The 19,495-nt window shown below is 36.0% G+C and overlaps 2 protein-coding genes across 6 annotated transcripts in view; one reads left to right on the forward strand and one right to left on the reverse strand.

The window, feature by feature from the left end:
- fip1l1a (FIP1 like 1a (S. cerevisiae)) overlaps nt 1-11,335 on the reverse strand; it is a 37,539-nt gene extending 26,204 nt beyond the window's left edge. Inside the window, exons 1-9 of one of the 4 annotated variants that reach the window (XM_055186868.2) lie at nt 11,117-11,335; nt 9,726-9,768; nt 8,911-8,956; nt 8,742-8,815; nt 7,109-7,152; nt 6,320-6,412; nt 6,087-6,214; nt 4,558-4,607; nt 34-133 (exon numbers count right to left, since the gene is read on the reverse strand). In XM_055186868.2, the coding sequence (XP_055042843.2) occupies nt 34-133; nt 4,558-4,607; nt 6,087-6,214; nt 6,320-6,412; nt 7,109-7,152; nt 8,742-8,815; nt 8,911-8,956; nt 9,726-9,768; nt 11,117-11,186 (648 nt within the window). In that variant the 5' untranslated portion in view covers nt 11,187-11,335. Of the gene's footprint in view, nt 1-33; nt 134-4,557; nt 4,608-6,086; nt 6,215-6,319; nt 6,413-7,108; nt 7,153-8,741; nt 8,816-8,910; nt 8,957-9,725; nt 9,772-11,116 lie in introns of all 4 variants that reach the window. The other 3 variants (XM_055186867.2, XM_055186869.2, XM_055186870.2) reach the window with 3 other exon arrangements.
- A 465-nt stretch (nt 11,336-11,800) lies between these two features.
- The window catches only part of scfd2 (sec1 family domain containing 2), a 143,006-nt gene continuing 135,311 nt past the window's right edge, over nt 11,801-19,495 (forward strand). Inside the window, exons 1-2 of one of the 2 annotated variants that reach the window (XM_073855964.1) lie at nt 11,801-12,750; nt 13,791-13,959. In XM_073855964.1, coding sequence (XP_073712065.1) covers nt 11,937-12,750; nt 13,791-13,959 — 983 coding nt within the window. In that variant the 5' untranslated portion in view covers nt 11,801-11,936. The remainder of the gene's footprint in view (nt 12,751-13,790; nt 13,960-19,495) is intronic. The other variant, XM_055186866.2, reaches the window with a different exon arrangement.

Genomic DNA, 19,495 nt, shown 5'->3' on the forward strand with positions numbered 1-19,495 from the left:
TTATTCACACCATTTGTCTATCACACACACTACCTGGATGTTATTTTCATCTGCGCCGTGACGTCTTCGGCCTTCCACTCGACTGATGGGCCCAGTTTGTCCTCCGATAACATTGATAGTACCGCTTGACTTCCTGTAACCACACCCACAGACAAGCAAACATAAATCAGTGCCAAACCGTACCGCATGAAGAAGCTGACTAGAGGGTCGTTTGTATGACTTACTTTCTTCTGCTAAACACAAAATAATATTAAAGTCATTGTAATAGAAGATGTACTGTGAGAAACTGTGCAAAGGACACTTGGTTGGCACACACAATTACATGCAACCTCAGTCAACACCATTTCCTGCTGATCTTGGAAATCTCCTCTCATGTGCGCAACACAAATATTTTTAGCTCATGTACACACAGCAGTTACACACTTGCATGAATGTGTGCTTTGGTGGTCGTTGCCATTCATAAAGTCCCCTGACACAAGGACACACAGTGAACTAAGCAATAACCTATTTCAGTCACTGAAAATGTTTCAAATAAAAAGGGTACATTAATATTGCATTGAACATTATATATGCAGAAACAAGCTCATGCACACTGCCTGACTTTGTCGCTGTATGTCGCTTGTCTCTTTCAATTACAGTAGGTCATTAGAAGGCATTCCTAATTCTTGTTGTCCTTGTAACAACTACGTATAAAGGAATGAGTGACGGTCCTCTCTGTAAATGACAATGATGGATGATGTAAACTCCACTGCTGCACTCTCATTAGTAGCTGCTCCGAAAAGTCGCTCGTCATTTAAAAAAAGTCACGTAGCTAAACATGGCCACTTCCTGCCGCCAAGCTTCCATGAAACAAAATGATCACTCACTTTCAGTGCCCAGTTTAGTAAGGAAATACAATTTCAGAAAAATGTACAAAAGCTGTCACTGGAATGGTACCCTTTCAAAAAGTACACATTTGTACCTATACATTGGTACCAAATGTATACATATCTGTACATAAATGATAAATATTAGGACTTTTTCAAAAGGGTACTGAACCAATGACCGCTTTAACCATATTCTGAGAGTGTAGGGTACGTAAGGAATAGTTGATGACGGGCCGTTGAATTATTAGAAAATAATGCACACCCAAGGTGGTAATGTGGCACGATGCGAAGCCTTTACACTGCAGGTGTGAATTATTTTAAAATAAATAGTCAATTATTCCTCTTATACCACGGTTACCACAAAAATTGCTTTGGTGCCTATTTTTAAGATATTTAACTCTTTCCCCGCCATTGACGAGATAACTTGTCAAGAGAAAACGCTTCCCTGCCAATGACGAGAATTTCCGGCTTTCCGCAATACCGCTATTATCCACCAGCACTTGGCGCACTTCCGCAACTTATACAACTCGGAAGTAGCGCCTCACATGAAAGAGAAAGAACTCCGGCGTGTATGTTTTAAAGATCGCTCTGAATCTGATCTCTATCAAAAGCCATTCACAAAAATGGAATTATCTCAGCTTTTTGCTTAAAATTGGGTGTTTTTGAAGAAACCTATCCATATTTGAGAGATGATAACTACTGAAGGTAGGATGAAACTTTTTTTTTTTGAAAGCAGAGGGTCTGTTCTTTCATTTGATATATTGTTTGTTTATATATTTAAAGAAGAAAATTTTTGCAAGGCATTAAACTTTTGTGAAAATCATGAAAAATGCTGGCGCTGGCTGGCAACTGTTTTTTAAAAACGCTGGCGGGGAAAGAGTTAAAAGTTTAGGAATGCGGTTTACAGAAAAATAATCAACACCCATGGAACATTTTTCAACCAATCAGAATAAAGCAATAAAGCAAAATTCAACAGCCCGTGGCATAAATTTTAATAAACACTCATTCAGGACACAATAATTTAAATATTCCCACTTATCCCCTAGGCCAGGGGTAGGCAACGTTGTTCCTGGAGTGCCGATGTCCTGCAGAGTTTAGCTCCAGCTCTAATCAAGCACACCTGCAATAGCTAATCAAGGCTAAAGAGTCACCTGAAAACTACAGAATACTACAGACAAGGTTATATCAGGGTTGTAGCTAAAATTTGCAGGACATCGGCACTCTCTAGGACCAACATTTGCTACCCCTGCCCTAGGCTAAATTCATCATGCATGCATTAACTCTTTCCCTGCTATTGATGAGTTATCTCGTCAATTAAGAGAAAACTTATCCCTGCCAATGACGCTTCCTTGACGAGTTTTTATGGTAATCTATAATTTCGCTATTATCCACTAAGTAGCGCACTTACCCAACTTATAAAGGATTGAAGCATCAACTAATTCAAAAACAGTTTAAAGGGATAGTTCGGCCAAGGATGGTGTTGGACCCGTGATTTGCTCACCCCCAAGCCGTCCGAGATGCATATGTCCATCATTTTAATCTTATTTTAGAAAATGTTTTAGATCTTTCAGTTAATCAAATTTTAAGTTATGGGGTCCACTTCCTTCCAGTCCAAAAAAATGTGAATCTGGAATTACCAGAAGGTAGTTATTTTCGTTTATAAAGTTTTAAATATGGATATTTCTACAACAACACCGCACAAATTACCCTCAGAAGGACTTTGTTTATCATTGTGGAGCCGTTTGGATTTATTTTGTGAAGGATGGATGCACATTTTTTGGACTTGAAGGACGTGGACACCGTAACTTTACATTTGATTAACTGAACATTTTCTAAAATAACATTAATATGATGGACATATCCATCTCCGATGGCTTGGGGGTGAGTAAATCATAGGTTTAATATCATTTTTGACCGAACTATCCCTTTAAAATTTAAAGTTTTTGAATTAGTTGATGCTTCAATTTTTTATTTATGTTTTCTTCATTGTTCTGAATCTCAGCTTTTTTGCTCAAAATATTGTATTTTTGTATATTTGAGAGGTTATTAAAAGAGAACAGATGAAGATACGATGAAAGTTTTTTCAGGTTTTTTTATTTGTTTGTTTGATTGAAAGCAGAGGGTCTGTTCTTTCATTTGATATATTATATGTTTTTATATTTATAGAAGATAACTTTCTGGAAGGCATTTTGTGAAACGTTTTTGTAAATCACAAAAAAAATGCTGGCAGGCAACTTTGGAAAAAAAAACGGGAAAGGTTTAAAGGGATAGTTCACCCAAAAATGATACTGTAATACTGTAATCATTTACTCACACTCATGTTGTTTCAAACCTGTATAAATGTTTTTTTTTTCTGATGAACACGAAGGAAGATATTTTGAGTAATGTTTGTCAGAGGCCCCATTGACTTCCATAGTTTTCTTTTATCCAACTATGGAAGTCAATGGAGCCTCTAATCAGTTTGGTTACAAACATTCCTCAAAATATTTTCCTTTGTGTTCATAAAAACAAATTAATTTATACAAATTTGTAACAACATAAGAGTGAGTAAATGATGACAGAATTGTTATTTTTGCGTGAACTATCCCTTTAAATGCTATGCTTTTATGATTTCATGATGGGACACCTAAAAATTCCCGCCCCAGCTCTGGCCCTGCAGTCTGCGTTCATCACACACTGTATTTTTATCATTGTACGTCATCATTGCATTACACATTTCACACAGATTTCTCCATTTAAAGATAGTTACTCCTATTAAACCTTGAAAGCTCCAGTCTCCATTAACTATAATTGCATGGAACAAGAACAACCAGCGCATTATTTACTTCTCTTTTTGTGTTCCAAGGAGAAAAGTCACGCAACTTGGAACAACATGAAGGTGAGTAAATGTATTTTTTTAGTACAGCCTTTCGTACCTTAACAAATGTAAATGCAGCATGACAGTTCTTTAGCATGCAATGACAACCTCATTTCAATCTGAAAATGCAACCTCACGTGTGTTTAAATTGGACGTTCTGTGACCGACTCCTGCATCATGTTATAATGAAAAGCCGGACTGTTGCTTTACCCTTGAACGGTCCGGTTCATACGCGTCCCCCTGAGCAAGGCATAACCTTCAACTGATAGAGAGGAGAGGTTCAAGGAACGGTTGATTAAAAGTCACCCCAGCTAACTCCTGCCCTGGACCAAAGGCAGTCTGGACCACCAGGATTCAACCATCTCAAACACAGAAAAGTAACAGAGAAACATCAAGATGGAGAAATAAAAAAAAAGAGCTGATAAGAATCAAAAGCTGTGTGAAAAATGAAAGAAATAAAACCGTGGTAAACAGGGATGATGATATGCGTGTGGAGTGGATTGGGACAACCCAGCAGAAAGCCATTATGACCGTAATGAAGCTGTTACTGGAAAAAGGCTGGCACGCACAGTAAATAAGCCGCGATTATGCCAAACAATTTCATTGCATGTGATGCTTTAAGATCAAATACTAAAAACAAGGTAGACAGACTGTTCCAAAAAAAAAGACATCTACCCTGACCCATAACGGAGTATATCATTTATTTATAGTTTTTAAAGGTCAGAGTCAATAAACAATTAGAAAGGTAGAATAGGATTTTACACAGGGCTGGTGAGTTTGACAGTGGTTTGAGGTTAATAAGGATGTGTTTGGATGCAGGGGTGATGCACGCACCTGGTTAAGATGGATGCATATTCTGACAGATCACTGGAACTTGGATGGACCTAGAAGAGAGAATATTAAAGCTACGGTATACACACTTTGTTATCCACCAAGAAGCCTAAAACAGCACAGATACAGTAGCTGTCATGATGAAAATACACCTTTGTCCAAAATGGAAGCAAATTGTATTGTTTAGTTATATCTGAAAATAATTAAAGCAACTTGCTATTGTAGACAGAACAAGAGCTCATCTGACTGACATGCAATACAATCACAGTGGATTTTGGTTTAAAGCTCACGTAACACACGCTGTTTCTGCATTTGTGATGTTAATCTCGAGCACCTATAGAGTAGTATTACATCCTTTATATCTCCGAAGAGTCTTTAGTTTGATCAGATTTATAAAAGAAAGATTAGCTTTACCGAATCTTTCAGATAACGTACGAAAAAATGAAGCAGGAGGAGTTACTACCGCGGTAGGAGCGAGTACGAGTCATGCAACACTATACAACACTTATAACTTATGATTCACTACATGTTCGTGTCATTTATATATTATGCACGTGCTACCCTGGATAATAAACTATATCCATTGTTTTCATAAGGCTGGATTTCTTCTCCTTACATCCAAAAACACACTTTTTCATTCGTGCCATTGTTGACTTTTGAAATTAAACAAAGCTGTCGCGTGATGTGAATGTTTATAAGTTCTAGCGTCTCCCGCTGATTGACGGGTGGGCGGGGTTTTCCGGGGGAAGTGCCCATATAAAGAAGTGATACGTATAAAAAACCCTTGAAACGTCAGTTGGAACTGTAATCGAAAAAAACTTTCCGAAACATGTACGAACCCTCGCGAAGTGCAATCAGGACAGAAATACTATGTAACACGCACAACTTCTTTTTTGACACTTTGCCTACGTTTAGCATGAGGAAACAACTCAATAACTGTGTTAATAAGTCAGAATGCATGAAATACCAATGAACCCCCCCTTGAAAGGGGCCATGGCATGAAAATCTGACTTTTCCATGTTTATGTGCTATGATTGGGTCTCCAGTGCTATTATCAACCTAGAAAATGTGAAAAAGATCAACCCAGTAACTTAGTTTTGTTAAACCATTCTCTACAAGCACATGAGAAAATAGGTAATTGAAATTTGGCTCTCCTTATGATGTCATAAGGAGCTCTTATTATAATACCGCCCCTTAACCAGCACTATCCAATCACAGCACTGCCATTTAGTGAATAGAAAAAGAGAGAGAGAAAATAATTCACAGCACAATTGAGTTTCAATGGCAACAAACTGCTCATTTGCATTTAAAAGGACACACCCAAAACGGCACATTTTTGCACACACCTACAAATTGGCAATTTTATCATGCTATAATATATTATCTGTGGGTTTTTTTTTAGCTAAAACTTCACATATGTGCTCTGGGGACACCAAAGATTTATTTGACATCTTAAAAAAGTCTTGTGCCATGGCCCCTTTAAACTTTTGCATTGACGCAACCGTGATAGGATGCATATATGCTAAACATACCGTTATTTTGTCGGATGAGCTCAAGCTCAAGATCTCCAGGCTCATGCGCAGTCGTCTGTGTTTGTCACAGTACGTCTTCCAGGTGTCCTCATTAAAACCGTAGTTAAAATAATCTGAAAGATCTGCACCTGTGTTTGTACACAACATGTGCGGTGAGAGTGTGTCGTGTACAAATAAACACACCTGAAACGGAGGTGCACAAACTTCACACTTATTAATGCAAGCATCTGCACCTGGCTTCCTCCATGGCTTCTCTTCAAAAGGCTCCCCATCTGTCTCCAGGACATTGCCTTCAGCATCCACTTCCAGTACTCTGGACTTACAGCCTGGCTCACAGTAGATAAGACATTACAGGCTGGATTCCCACATACAGATCAAGCCAAGTCTTGAGAAATGGCCTAAGGATTCTCAGCAGTGAAGTTCAATAAGGCTTAAAGCTTTGTTCAGGAATGCAATGATGGTGATTTAAGAAATACATATTTATATGAAATGTCTGTGTGGGAATATTTTAACTTTGGAATATAAATCGCTTTAGCTATTATAACCTTCATTAATCTTTCATTTTGTACACACAGTTTCAGTGTTTGAGAAGAAATTATATTTTATGGTTTCTATCTACGCTGTAAGTAGGACAGAGGGCAGGATTAATCTCTTAAGTGTCTCTGTTTCATAAAATGTATCTCCATAGTGATCCAGTTAAATTATTCTTACAATAAAAATACCATACTATAAAAGCTACTGTTCTGAATAACACAGACGTAGGAACAATATAAAACATTTTATAAACCTTATCAGCCTTGATCATGAATATTAATTAGGTGGCATATGCCCAGTATTTGATTTGCTGGAAACCAACCAAAACAAAGCTCTTAATGATTACTGCTAAAAACAGCATTGGTTTATTACATGTATTACTTTAAACGTTCATGTATTATATAGACAAAACATTCTCATTTCCAAATTACTTCTTAAGCTCACAGGTTCAAAGAAAGATGGAAAATGAAAAAAAAAAGGTTGCCTACCTGAGGATTTTATGTTTAGACTTATTGAACTGGACCCTAATGATCTACAAAGAAAATCACAAAACAATTGTCACTATAGTAATGTGTCAACCACAAAATGGTTTTATCATTATGATAAATGAATGTCTGAAGACTTTAAAGGAACAGCATGTAGAAAATGTATATCACTTAATCATAAAATGGCCCTGATATGTCACTAGAAATTAAGAAATCGTTCATTTCAAATACTTATATCACTGACAACAGTGGTCTTGCCAGGATATTGTCATTTAAAAAATGGATTTGCCACCCTCAACTGATGTTTATGTTGTCATGTTGTCATGTTGTGTATTGGCCACCAGTTGTGTCATTGCAGTACCAGTTTTAGCCACAAGTTTTGTGATTGCAGTACCAGTTTTGGCCACAATCCTACATACTGTTCCTTTAAAGGAATAGTCTACCCTTTTGCCATATTAAACTATGTTATTACCATATTAACTATGTTATTATTATGTTATTACAGTCTGTCATACCTATCTTTTTTCAATGCGTGCACTGTACAGCACGTTGTGAATGTGTTAGCATTTAGCCTAGCCCCATTCATTCCTATGGTACCAAAAAAAAGTTTTATTTTGTGGCACCATACTTACTGGTATAACTCCTCATGTTACTGTCTTTAAATAGGGAAAACATGGAAGTGTTAGGTGGCTTCCCTGTTTGGTACCATAGGAATGAATGGGTCTAGGCTTACTGCTAATACATTCACGACGCGCTGTATAGTGCACGCATTGAAAAAAGATAGATATGTATTAATTCATCTAAGTTGAGGTAATAGCATTGTTTAATATGGCAAAAGGGTCGACTATTCCTTTAAATGATGAGTATAAAATAATGTACTACAAATACAAGAAAACTACACTCAAAAATGCTTGGTTATTTTTAACCTAGTGTTCGATCAAAAAGGGATGATCCCATCTGTTGGGTCTAATTAAAAACAATGTTTATTTTTGACCCAACAATGGGTTTAAAGGGATAGTTCACCCAAAATGAAATTTCTGTCATCATTTTCTCATCCTCATGTTGTTCTAAAGCGGTATGATTTTTTTCCTCTGATAAACACAAAAGAAGATATTTGATGGTACTGATGGTAAGCACACAGCTGATTGTAACCATTGACTTCCATATAGGTAAACAAATACGATGTATATCAATGGGTACCATTAACTGGTACCAAATCTTCTTCATCATTTATCACTATACTTCCATAATATTTTGTGATCTTTTGTGTTCATCAGAAAAAATAAATTCATACAGGTTTAGAACAACATGAGGATGAATAAATGATGACAGAATTGTAATTTTTTGTTGAACTATCCCTTTAAAAAAACAGCATTTTGCGTTAAAACAACGCTGCATGGATTGGGTTCATCCCTTTTTGATCCAACGCTGGTTTGAAAATATTATTTCTGTAGCTCACATGATGGGGCATGGCACTAGAAACACCAAGGTCATGGGTTCAATCTCAAAAGTATGCACATACGAAATGAGAGGTAGACTGCTTCGGAATAAAACATGTGTTGAATGAATAAATGTAATACTTATGTAAATGTTGGTATAATAAGTCTTTTGTAAAGCCTCTGACTGTATTACTCACAAGCTCTGGGATCCACCTGTTTTAATGTCCCCGATGGTCACGCACACATCATCATCACTATCTGATTCACTCTCCTATTGAGATAAAGATAAAATAGCTGATTTTAGTGTCCTGTGTTTTAATTAGTATGACTAAATTAAATGACAACTAAAAAGCTAATGTACTGTACCTGATAATTTAGTTCATTCACACCATCAACATCACCAATGAGAGCACTGAAAAACAGAATGGTGATGCAAATAACCAATCAGATTATAATCAATAAACAAACAAACATTGATGTAACATTGAACAAGATGTAAATTTGCCTCACTTTTTTTACTTTTAAAATGCTCTTTTGGGGGTAGAGTGTGTGGGAGGAAAGTATGTGTGTGTGTGTGTGTGTGTGTGTGTGTGTGTGTGTGTGTTTATATATAAATAAAATAAAATAAAATACAGTATATTATGACACACAATACAACATTATATTATGAAACAAGTATGTGACATTTGTTCATCTATGGAATTCACATATATAAATATATAAAGTATTTATGCACATATTCATATATATACACACACACACACACACACACACACACACACACACACACACACACACACACACACACACACACACACACACATATATATGTTGCATTAATTTGTATTCTGTATGGAAGACAATACTGACATTGCCAGGAGCAAAATACACAACTTGAGCTGGGCACATGTTTTTAGACTAAATGTTGATGAAGTACATTTGTAAATGGAAATTAAATCAAATGTAAAGAAACAAAAAAGCTGTCTGTCTGGGGATTTATAAGATGTGTTACATACTGCAGTGTCAACTGTCAACTAAATTTTGCTATAATACAATGTCTGACACAGCGAAGAATGAGAATTTATGATGCTGGTGAACGAATAAAAGGGGATCTGTAGATCAGATCAGATAGTATACTGTACGTGTCTCACCATGGCTCCCACCATCATCTAAACACTCACCTGAAGACTTCTTTTTCTGTAGTCTCTTCATCAGCAAAATTATCTTCTATTCATGATAAAGAGGTGGAGATTAGCACATAACACATAACCCCCTAATGGAGAAGTTCTACATAATGTAGGGGTGCGCGGGGCAAAAACTAACACAGGGTTAGATAGTATGATTATTACAGACTGGGTCACATATAAAAAATGTTTTGTCATGATTGTGCTGCTTTTCTCACATATTTAGAAATTTGTATCCATTTATAATTGAACTATAAAAGGGCTGATGAATGAATACAGTGTGGATACCTGTCTACTATAGACAGATATATAAACAATATCTACTTCAAGTATATAGACAAAATATTATTGAAATATTTGCCTGCAAACTTAATTTTTAGCTTACCATGCATGGGGTAAGTTGTAACGTTTGCACTTCTGTCACATTTGGTGTAATTGTCTAAGAATGGTTAAGACTAGAAACATACTTCAAAAGTTCATTTGTAGCAGAGATGTGTGTGTTGTTTGTGTAAAAATAGAATTAATCAAACTCATTTTTTTTATGATTGAGCCAAAACCAAAAAGCGTTAGGTTGTGCCCTGCTCTCCCCTACTCATAAAAATAAAATAAAAAAGAGAGTGCACAATGTAAAATAAATGCTCTCACTTTACAAGAACATGTTGAATATTTATTTTTTATAAAAACCTTTCTCTACTCTTTTCTCTTTCTTTCTTACAACAGGTATGGTGCCAAGTAACTTTGAAAAGCCTCCTTACGATAAATGGCTTTATTCTTTACCTCATTCTTGTATGTTGCTTTGTACAAAATTTCTGATAAATTACTAAATTAACATGCATTAGTTTAGTTCATTTTTAAGGACTTCAGATGAATAATTACAATCAATTTTCATCAGTATCATCTTCATCTAAAATGCGGAAATTGATTTTAAAGATGGAATATTTAAAAAAAAATATATGTATTTTCAAAATGGTAATTATTGACTTTTTTCACTTTAGTTTTGCTTAATGAACATATTAAAAAAGATATAAGATTTCAAACTCATGAGATCACACATTACAACACTGCAGCTTTATAATTTACATATTACTATGATTCATTTATTGTTTATCTACCATTACTTCAGCTTTTCTCAGTTGAAATGTAGCAACACTTGTAACATGTTGATGTTATGCTAGTGTAGCTATAATATTTTTCTGTAAGGGTTGATCTAAAAGTAACACGTGCAGCTGGGAAAATAACGGTCTTCTCTCCCCATTTTAATAAACTGAGGGTCAGATCCCAAATTTGAAACTTTTGTGTGCTTTTGTAGATCAGGTGTTGCTTACACTTTGCCTTTCTGAATTTGTAGACACTTGTAAAACTTTTAACATCGGCGTATTTTTTCTCACCCCCATAAAGCCAGTCCGTCTCTTCATCAACACTCTCATCAGCAGTTTTTTCCACCTCTGTAGTGGACATGATCACCGGATTTTGCACTCAGATCAGATGTAAACCTCGGGTGAAGTCGGTAAATTCGATAAAAGTAGTTTAATGGTTTTGTTGTAGCAGCTGTCACAGTGACACGCTGTGCGTTGATCTAGCAGGTGCGCGTTACCAGAGTGACACGCACTTCACGCGCACGTGCGTGCGACATGCAGGAAGTTTGACCATCAACACTTCAATAATCACAATAATTGCGAATATAATAAAATATGTATCAAGTAAAGGATATGTTCGTACAGGTCAGCATTAAACAAATCAGAGATATAAATCAAATAACGTTACATTTCTGAATAAAATCTAATTAGGTTTTGTAAAATATACTGACATATGTAACTGTTGTGTACTTGAATGTAAACATTAAAGAATAACATATCTTGAGATGGATGATGCGTGATAAACGCAAGCGACTTCTACAAGTTTCAAAAGACTTTAAACTATAAATATTTTTTAAACACAGGAAATGATCAATGCATTATATCCAAACAAATAATAAAATAAATAAATAAAAAACAGCTAGATGTTATTTAACAAATAGATTTGTTTTAAAACGTTAAAATTCCCAGCTTACACAGTGACGTATAATTATCGCGACGCCCTTATGCCACGTCACCTTCGAGAGACTCACGTGTTGGGTTTGTTTTGAGTGGGGTTTGTTTGACAGTTCTTCTGTTTGTGGTGATCCTCTAAACACTGACTTATTCTAAAACGCCAAAGACTTTTGGAAACATGTTACCCGCAGAAGGCTTCGCGCATTTCCCCGGACAGATGTGGGGAAAGGTGCTGTCAAAATCCAACAAGGCTGTTGTTTTTATGGACGATCGGTGCGCGGAGAGTCTGCACTGGACCGGGGGAGCTTCTCTACTCTTTCAGGCTGGAGCTCGCAACATCAAACAGTTCTCAAGTTTTGAATCAGGCGAGAATAACGAACCAAAAGCCGTGTTTGTGGTGAGCACCTTGCTGAAAGGCAGAACAGCAGACATCATCAAAGACATCATAGCCCTCAGCAGCTTCCAGTATTGTGTGGTTTTCACATCTGTTCCTCACTCTGTTCATTTGCTGGCCAATAATGTGACCTCGGATCTAGAGGGGAACCCTGTGTTTGAGCAGTTTGAGGAGAAACTGTGTGAGTGGATGGGTGATATGAACTACACAGCTGAGGTCATGTATGCTCCCGTGGTCTTTGCTCCCCTGAGCCAGCACTTTCATCTCCTGCCTTCTTTTTCTGATGTTTTCCCCTTGCTGGAAGTCGATCTTAAGTCCATCAATGAAAAGAAGCCAGAGAAAAGACGATTTGGGAGTTTGATGGGTGTGGATATGCACTCTCTCCCACCTCAGTTGCAGTTACAGATTAAATCTCTTGCATCAGCTCTAAATGCATTGTTTGAGTTTATCAACACTCGTGAGGAGTGTTACTCAGTGGGTCCCATGAGCCGTCTGATCGCCGGAGAGCTAGCCAGTCATCAACAGGCTAAAAACAGAAGGAAATCAGCCCAAAACAAAGCATCAATAGTGTTTGTTGACAGAACTCTTGATCTTACAGGTGTATTTCCTACCATTTTCAAAAAGACAATACACATTTTAATGATTTCCATTACAAATAACATTATGAACCATCAGCTTTTTACCAAAACCTAACCCAAAATTTCTTCATGTAGTTTTTTGTTCCAGTAAGATTTAATGGTGTCCTATTGGTATAGATCAGTGGTTCTCAAACTTTTTCAGCGTGCGGCCCCCTTTGTGTACGGTGCATTCCTTCGTGGCCCCCCCAAAGAAAATTTATGACAAAAAACAGTTCTAAAACTTAACATTTTAATTAAACAAAGCATTAAATTATACAAAGTAGTGCTGCCTTATTTTTTTAGGTTTAATTTCACAGAATTCATGATAAATTAATGTATTTAAAAAAATGTCATAAAACTCGGGCCCCCCTGGCACCATCTCGCGGCCCCCCTGGGGGCCCCGGACCCCAGTTTGAGAACCACTGGTATAGATAACTGGTGCAGCCTCACAACTAGTCGCGACTAATCGTTTGCAGAATAAATGTTTTTGTTTACATATTATATGTGTGTGTACTGTGTATAATAATTATGTATATTTAAATACACAAACATACATGTATAATTTTAAGAAATAAATATATTTATAAAATAAATATTTATATATAATATAAATTATATATAAATATGTATATACAAATGCAAATGTTTCTTAATTATATACGTGCGTGTGTATGTGTATTTATACATCATTATTATATACACAGTACACCCACATATATTATGTAAACAAAAACTTTTATTCTGAAAATTATTAGTCGTGACTAATATTATGCAAACAAAAACTTTTATTCCGCAAATTATTAGTCGTGACTAATCGTGAGGCAGCACTACAGATAACATCCCACCAATAGAACCCAACACATAGAGACCCATAGAGACCCTAACAGAGTCTACATTAAAACCAATAAAATTCCTATTATAGCTATTCCATTAGAATTTCTGTGATGGTTTCTATTGCTTTTCCAGCAGGGTATTATGTCACATCATGGAATAAACTTATCCTTTTCCTCTCAACCTATAGGGGCCGTTGGACACCATGGTGACAATCTAGTAGAGAAAATCCTTTCGGTGTTGCCACAGATGCCTGGTCATGTGACTGACATTCAGGTGGACATGCTTGAGCTCACACACTTGAAGCACACAGACGACACACAGGGGATCCTGGCACCTGGCTGCTTGGCACAGAACCAGTAAGAGCATTCACAATAGTCCTTTTCACACAGATATTATGGAAAATGATCCCAGGATTGTTTGATTTATGGTTCGTGAACACTACCAATGATTTTCCAAAATCTGTGCGTGCTTCCACACACATACCGTAAAAATTCTGTAAAGACACGTGACTTGTTTAAAGTCCTGCACTTAGTAGGTTTTTTCACAGCGTCTGAAGTCTGCTAATTATCCGTAATTTCTCTCTCGAGATACCACGCTTGTGCATTTTAGTTTATGACAAGAGGACAAGAAGCACGTGATTCGCTGTTCTGTCATGCTGGTGAATGATCTCTGCTTCAGTCCAGTTTCCAACATTTCTCGTTGTGAATGTTGATCTGCGTTTAAATCTCAGTGTCAAAGAGCTAACTATAACTTCTGGTTGCAATGACAGGCGTGTCCTAACTACAGCACGCCCCTACGGCATCTTGTTCACAAACAAAACTTTCCGTGTATGTTACTGCAATGTCACTAGGTCATCCTTTCCGGGAGCGATCCCAGAACATTTACGGGACATGTTTGTGTTCACACAAAAGCCTGTCTGCCAATTTTACAGACATTTTCTGGGACCAAAGTGCTGTGTGAATGATGTATATGATGCATTAGACCAACATGTACCAATTTAAGTGTTTTAACAGCCTGCCAGTGGTTCCTTGAGTGTCAGGTGTTCATGCTATATAGAGTATCATCAATCATTTTGCACACAGTAATCAAGTAGTTTTAATTAGCAAGGTCCTTTGTGAGCAGGTCAGTGCTTTCAGTCAGATGCATTTGGTAAAATACCCCAGCTGTTACTTGTATTGGGAATGACCAAAATCTCCAACATTTTTGTCAAACTTACATATTAGTAATGCTTTGAATGACTAAAAGTAACTAAATTGGTATCATAAAGTGTCATTAGCTCAATATGGATTAAAAACAGAATTGTTCAAGTTTTTTCAGAAAATTCCCTTAGAGCCTACAGTAAAGCACCGGCCAATGAATTTGCCAATATTTGACAGGCAGGCCCTTTTTCTTATATCCCCCATAATAAGTTCTGTCTTATTAAGTTCTTTCTCTTATTCATTTATCACGTCTATATGTAAAACATTCTCTGGCACAATCAATGTTTGAACAGTGGGGGAACTATAAACCCCTCATTTATAAAAGTTTCACTAAGAAAGTTATTTAACATGATAAAATGTTAGTGCTGGAAAGGCTGTAGTCTAATATTTACTAATTTGGGCTGCGTTTCCTGATAACAACTGAACTTAGCACTTAAAAGCACTACCTAACGTTTAATGTTACACAGGGGATCCAGTGAATTTCATATAATAGATGAAAGGCAGTGAGACATGTGAACATTATCACGGACTAAACACCTTGCATGTGGTCGATTGAATTTTTTTATTTTGATTTCTTTTTATTTTATATTAAACTAATAAACAAAGAAAAACCCAATAGATAAATATACATAAAAAAACATTACTTTATCGTCATTGTTTTTATGATCTATTTAGCTTTACAATGTTTTTGGAAAATGCAGCCCAGAGCTGATAAACACACTGAAGGTTTAACTTAACTTTAACTGTAGGTTTGATGGAGGAACTGAAGAGTCTATCAGCGTCTTTAAGAGAAAAGCACATAACCTAAGTTTCTCAAGTAGGGAATGTCCCTACTGTAGTTTGGTTTGGATCAGAAACTTCAGTGCTGGTAAATGAGGGATGAGAAAAAACTTTTTTTTAAAGCCTGTCTGCTCAGGAGGAAAGATCTAAAGAAACCATGACGTTTGGTTACACACATGTTAGAACAGGAACAATGCCCAGACGAGTATTTTTAATAGAGGACCACCATTGCATTAGTCATCATAAATGTGTGTATTTGTATTTGAACACCAGAATTGTTTTCTTTTTTTTTGTGTGTTAGAGTTTTGCCGATTTCTTTTTTTTTAGACAGGATGTGGTAATAAGTGACCTGAGTTTCTGCTGTTCTGTGTGAACTTCAGTTATTTAAAATGCATTTATTAAGCTCATTCACTATCTGAATAGAAAATAATGGTTTTCTTAAATGAGCCTAGTAAGTGCATTTGTGTGCTTTTTTTACAATATATTTCATGCAGTTGAACTCGGTTGTGAGTAAAACCATTAAAGTGCACCTATTTTATTGCTTAAAAGCAACGTTATTTTGTGTATTTTGGTAATAGACCTTTTGCGAGTCGACGTCACAGTTACGTCACGTGCGGAATGTGGTGGCAGAAAAACAGTGGAAATGAATGAGACACGAGTGAAACGAACAATATAACTCACTAGAATATGTCTTGTTGTGCTGTTGAGTGTCAGAATAGGAATGCCAAAATAGATGACCTTCATTTTTATAGTATACCGTCGTCAAAGACACCATTTGAAGATAAACGTAGGTGTTTATGGTTGCAATAAGCCCTCAGCCGGAGAGACTGGAGTGATGAAATCATCTGAAAATCTTTTAATAATTTGAATAGAAAATAATTACAGAAGATATCCGGTGTTCTGTCGAAGTCTGTTCCCTCTATGAGTCTCTTATAGCGTTTTTATCACGTTACGTTTATAATTTATTTAGAAAGATTAAAGATTTGAATGAGTTCATAATATCAATAATATTACCATTTATTAAAGTTTTCAGATTTTTTTCGTTTTTTCGTTCTATCTTAGCCTATGTCTTCTTCCTGTTTGTTCTAAATTATGCTGTTTACTAATAAATATATAAACATAGCACACATGATGTAAAGTGTTAATAATATATAAACAGGCCTATACAAATTAATTTGTATGTTAACATAATAGTTTTAGAACAAACACGTAGACTAAAAATATAAGGAAGAAATTTAAAACAGGAAATGATGAAATATTTAATAAATGATATTATACAGAATACATGATAGTATTGCTCTTATAAGTACGTCAGCGATTCATACTGTAAAAATAATTGATTTACCAATAAAGAACAATACATATACATTACATACATGCACACATATCAGTAGCCAAGCCTTTTAAACTTTTAATTTATTAAAAAAAAAACGTAACTTGGTGAAAACGTTATAAGAAACATTACACTAAAGAGAAATAGGAGAAACAGACTTTTACAGAACACCGGATCCATAAAAATCACAGTTTAATGCTAAAACACTTCACACCCTTATTGCGGAGCTGTCACTTTCTGCCACCAGTTGGGCTCCGCCCACATCAAAAACGTCATCTCTGTTTGCAAACACGCAAAAGGTCTATACAATGTGTTCACGTGGTTTTTTACATTATTTCCACATTGTACATTTTTGTAGCCCCAGATTTCCCTGTCTTCCTGAAACGCACAGATTTTGTACAAAACTGTCCCTGATTGGCCAGCTAATCTGTATGTTGTGATTGGCCTTTTGACATCAGCCGGAAATGTGATGCTCCTTACCATGTTTGAAAGATTCACTCACAATGCAAGGCTAAAAGGAGTTAACTTACAGAGTTCGAAGCGGGAGGAATTATGATAATGTCGGTCTTCTCTTTGTCACCAATCCCAGGAAGTAAACTGTTGCCTACAATCCGTGTGTTTGTTTTAGTCCAAGAAAAGAGATTTGCGTTGGAGAAGATAACTCGTGTCATTGTTTACGTTGGGGTTGTACCTTTTGCATATCATTAACATGTACTAATACACACTTACACACCAAAGGAAATGTAAAATTTTGAATCGGACCATAGGTGCTCTTTAACTGATCTTAGTGGTAACAAATTCTCTTAATATTAAACTGTTTTTGAGATTTTTAGGTTTTTTAAATCGTGTAAGTGACAGCATCAAACCTACTTTTTCCCCAGCTGCAAGTCAAATGGTATTGACATGAAAAGCCAAATGTTACTTATAACCCATTAGGTCTAAACCACATGTTAGACTTGTGGGTTTGCTGAAGAAGGAGCTTGTTTCATGTGTCTGTTTCTTTTTTAGATCCCATCAGACAGGGATTTAGATTCAGATGCAGAAAGGTTCAGTCTGTGAGCAATGCAAATTGATACCGGGCAACCTCATATATTTCATAGAGCACCAGCTGCCTGGTTGATGATATTTGCCTTGTGCGTTCCTATGGATACCAGCAATCCATAGTGTCAAGACACCAATGTCACACTATGATCAATAGCTGCCATATTGTGGTTGTTTGTCATTTTGGCAGTCTCAATCCTATTGATCAATCACTGTGTTGGACAGCTCTGAAGACGTTGCTTTACCTACACATGCGCGTACACACATGTAAACTAAACCGCAAAACCTGCATTCTAAGACCACATCCTTTCATCGTCATTACACTGTAAAAAATTACTCTGGAGGGTGTTAAATTTAACCCATGAAAATTAGTTATAATTAAATTAAATATATAAGCTAGCAAGTAAAATAAAAAATAATGGGTATATTCTACCTTCACTATCCAATTTTTAACAGTAATAACTGCAATACTAAAAAAATAAGTAACATATATCCCAAAATATTGGCCTTAGCACCGCAAAGTGCGCATGAATCAACATCCAGGCGGGACTCGAGTCACCATATCATATCGGCGAGAGAACTGCGGTTTGTTGACAGGTAAGTTTTTATTTAACTTGTTGATATCATCATGAATGGAAATGTTAAGTTGGTTAACTGTAAAATCTACCAGAAGTTTAGTCATTTGCGTGCTTCTCTGTCTCTGTTGTTGACAGATTGATAGTTTAGAATATGTCAGTCAGGTTAGCTTTGAATGAAACATCGCCCAGTTCTTGCACCTGCGAATACGAATGAAAATCCATATTTATGAAAATATTAACTTCCATTATTATTATTTACATGTCTGAATCTCGTGAACAGCGGAGCTGCTCAATATGAGTGGTTGAACTTGAGCAAGCCACGTGACGAGAGAGAGCAGCGGACGGTTGACGTACGATACAGACGGGAGGGCGTCGAGCAGACAAACAAACAACGGTAAAGTCGATGCTAGATAATTACTGTAAAAATTTTTTTGCATTTATCTGTTAATATATTGAGTTTTGTTTTAGAAGGGATCCATTTATGAAGCCGTTTTATTATTATTATTATCATTTACGGATATATAATTAACGTTGCCTTTCGCTTTTTAATGTCTGTTCAAAAAAGTATTTCGGAGTTCATATGTTATATATGTGACTTGTATATTAAGTTGAATCACTTAAAATTGAATGTAAGTACTTCTTGTTAGTGTTCAATGTTTTATGCACATGTACTGTGAGTTATAGCATAATATGAAGTTGTATTTTTGCACTTAATAAGTTTTAAATGAAGTTGAAATGTTTGTTTGTATCGATATAGCAGTCTACTGAGGTAAATGAGATCAGTTTTTCCTCTCATATTATTGTCTTCTTTAATTTTCTAATGATAACGTGAAGAACAGTATTTAGGAATCTTGGTTTTAATGTTTTTTTAACATCTCATGATGAAGACTTTGGTTTATTTTTTTTATGAAATAATATGTTCAAGAAACTTTATGTAAAACTATGATATGTTGTATTTCAC

This window comes from Misgurnus anguillicaudatus, chromosome 18 (genome assembly GCF_027580225.2).
Source record: "Misgurnus anguillicaudatus chromosome 18, ASM2758022v2, whole genome shotgun sequence".
NCBI lineage: Eukaryota > Metazoa > Chordata > Actinopteri > Cypriniformes > Cobitidae > Misgurnus > Misgurnus anguillicaudatus.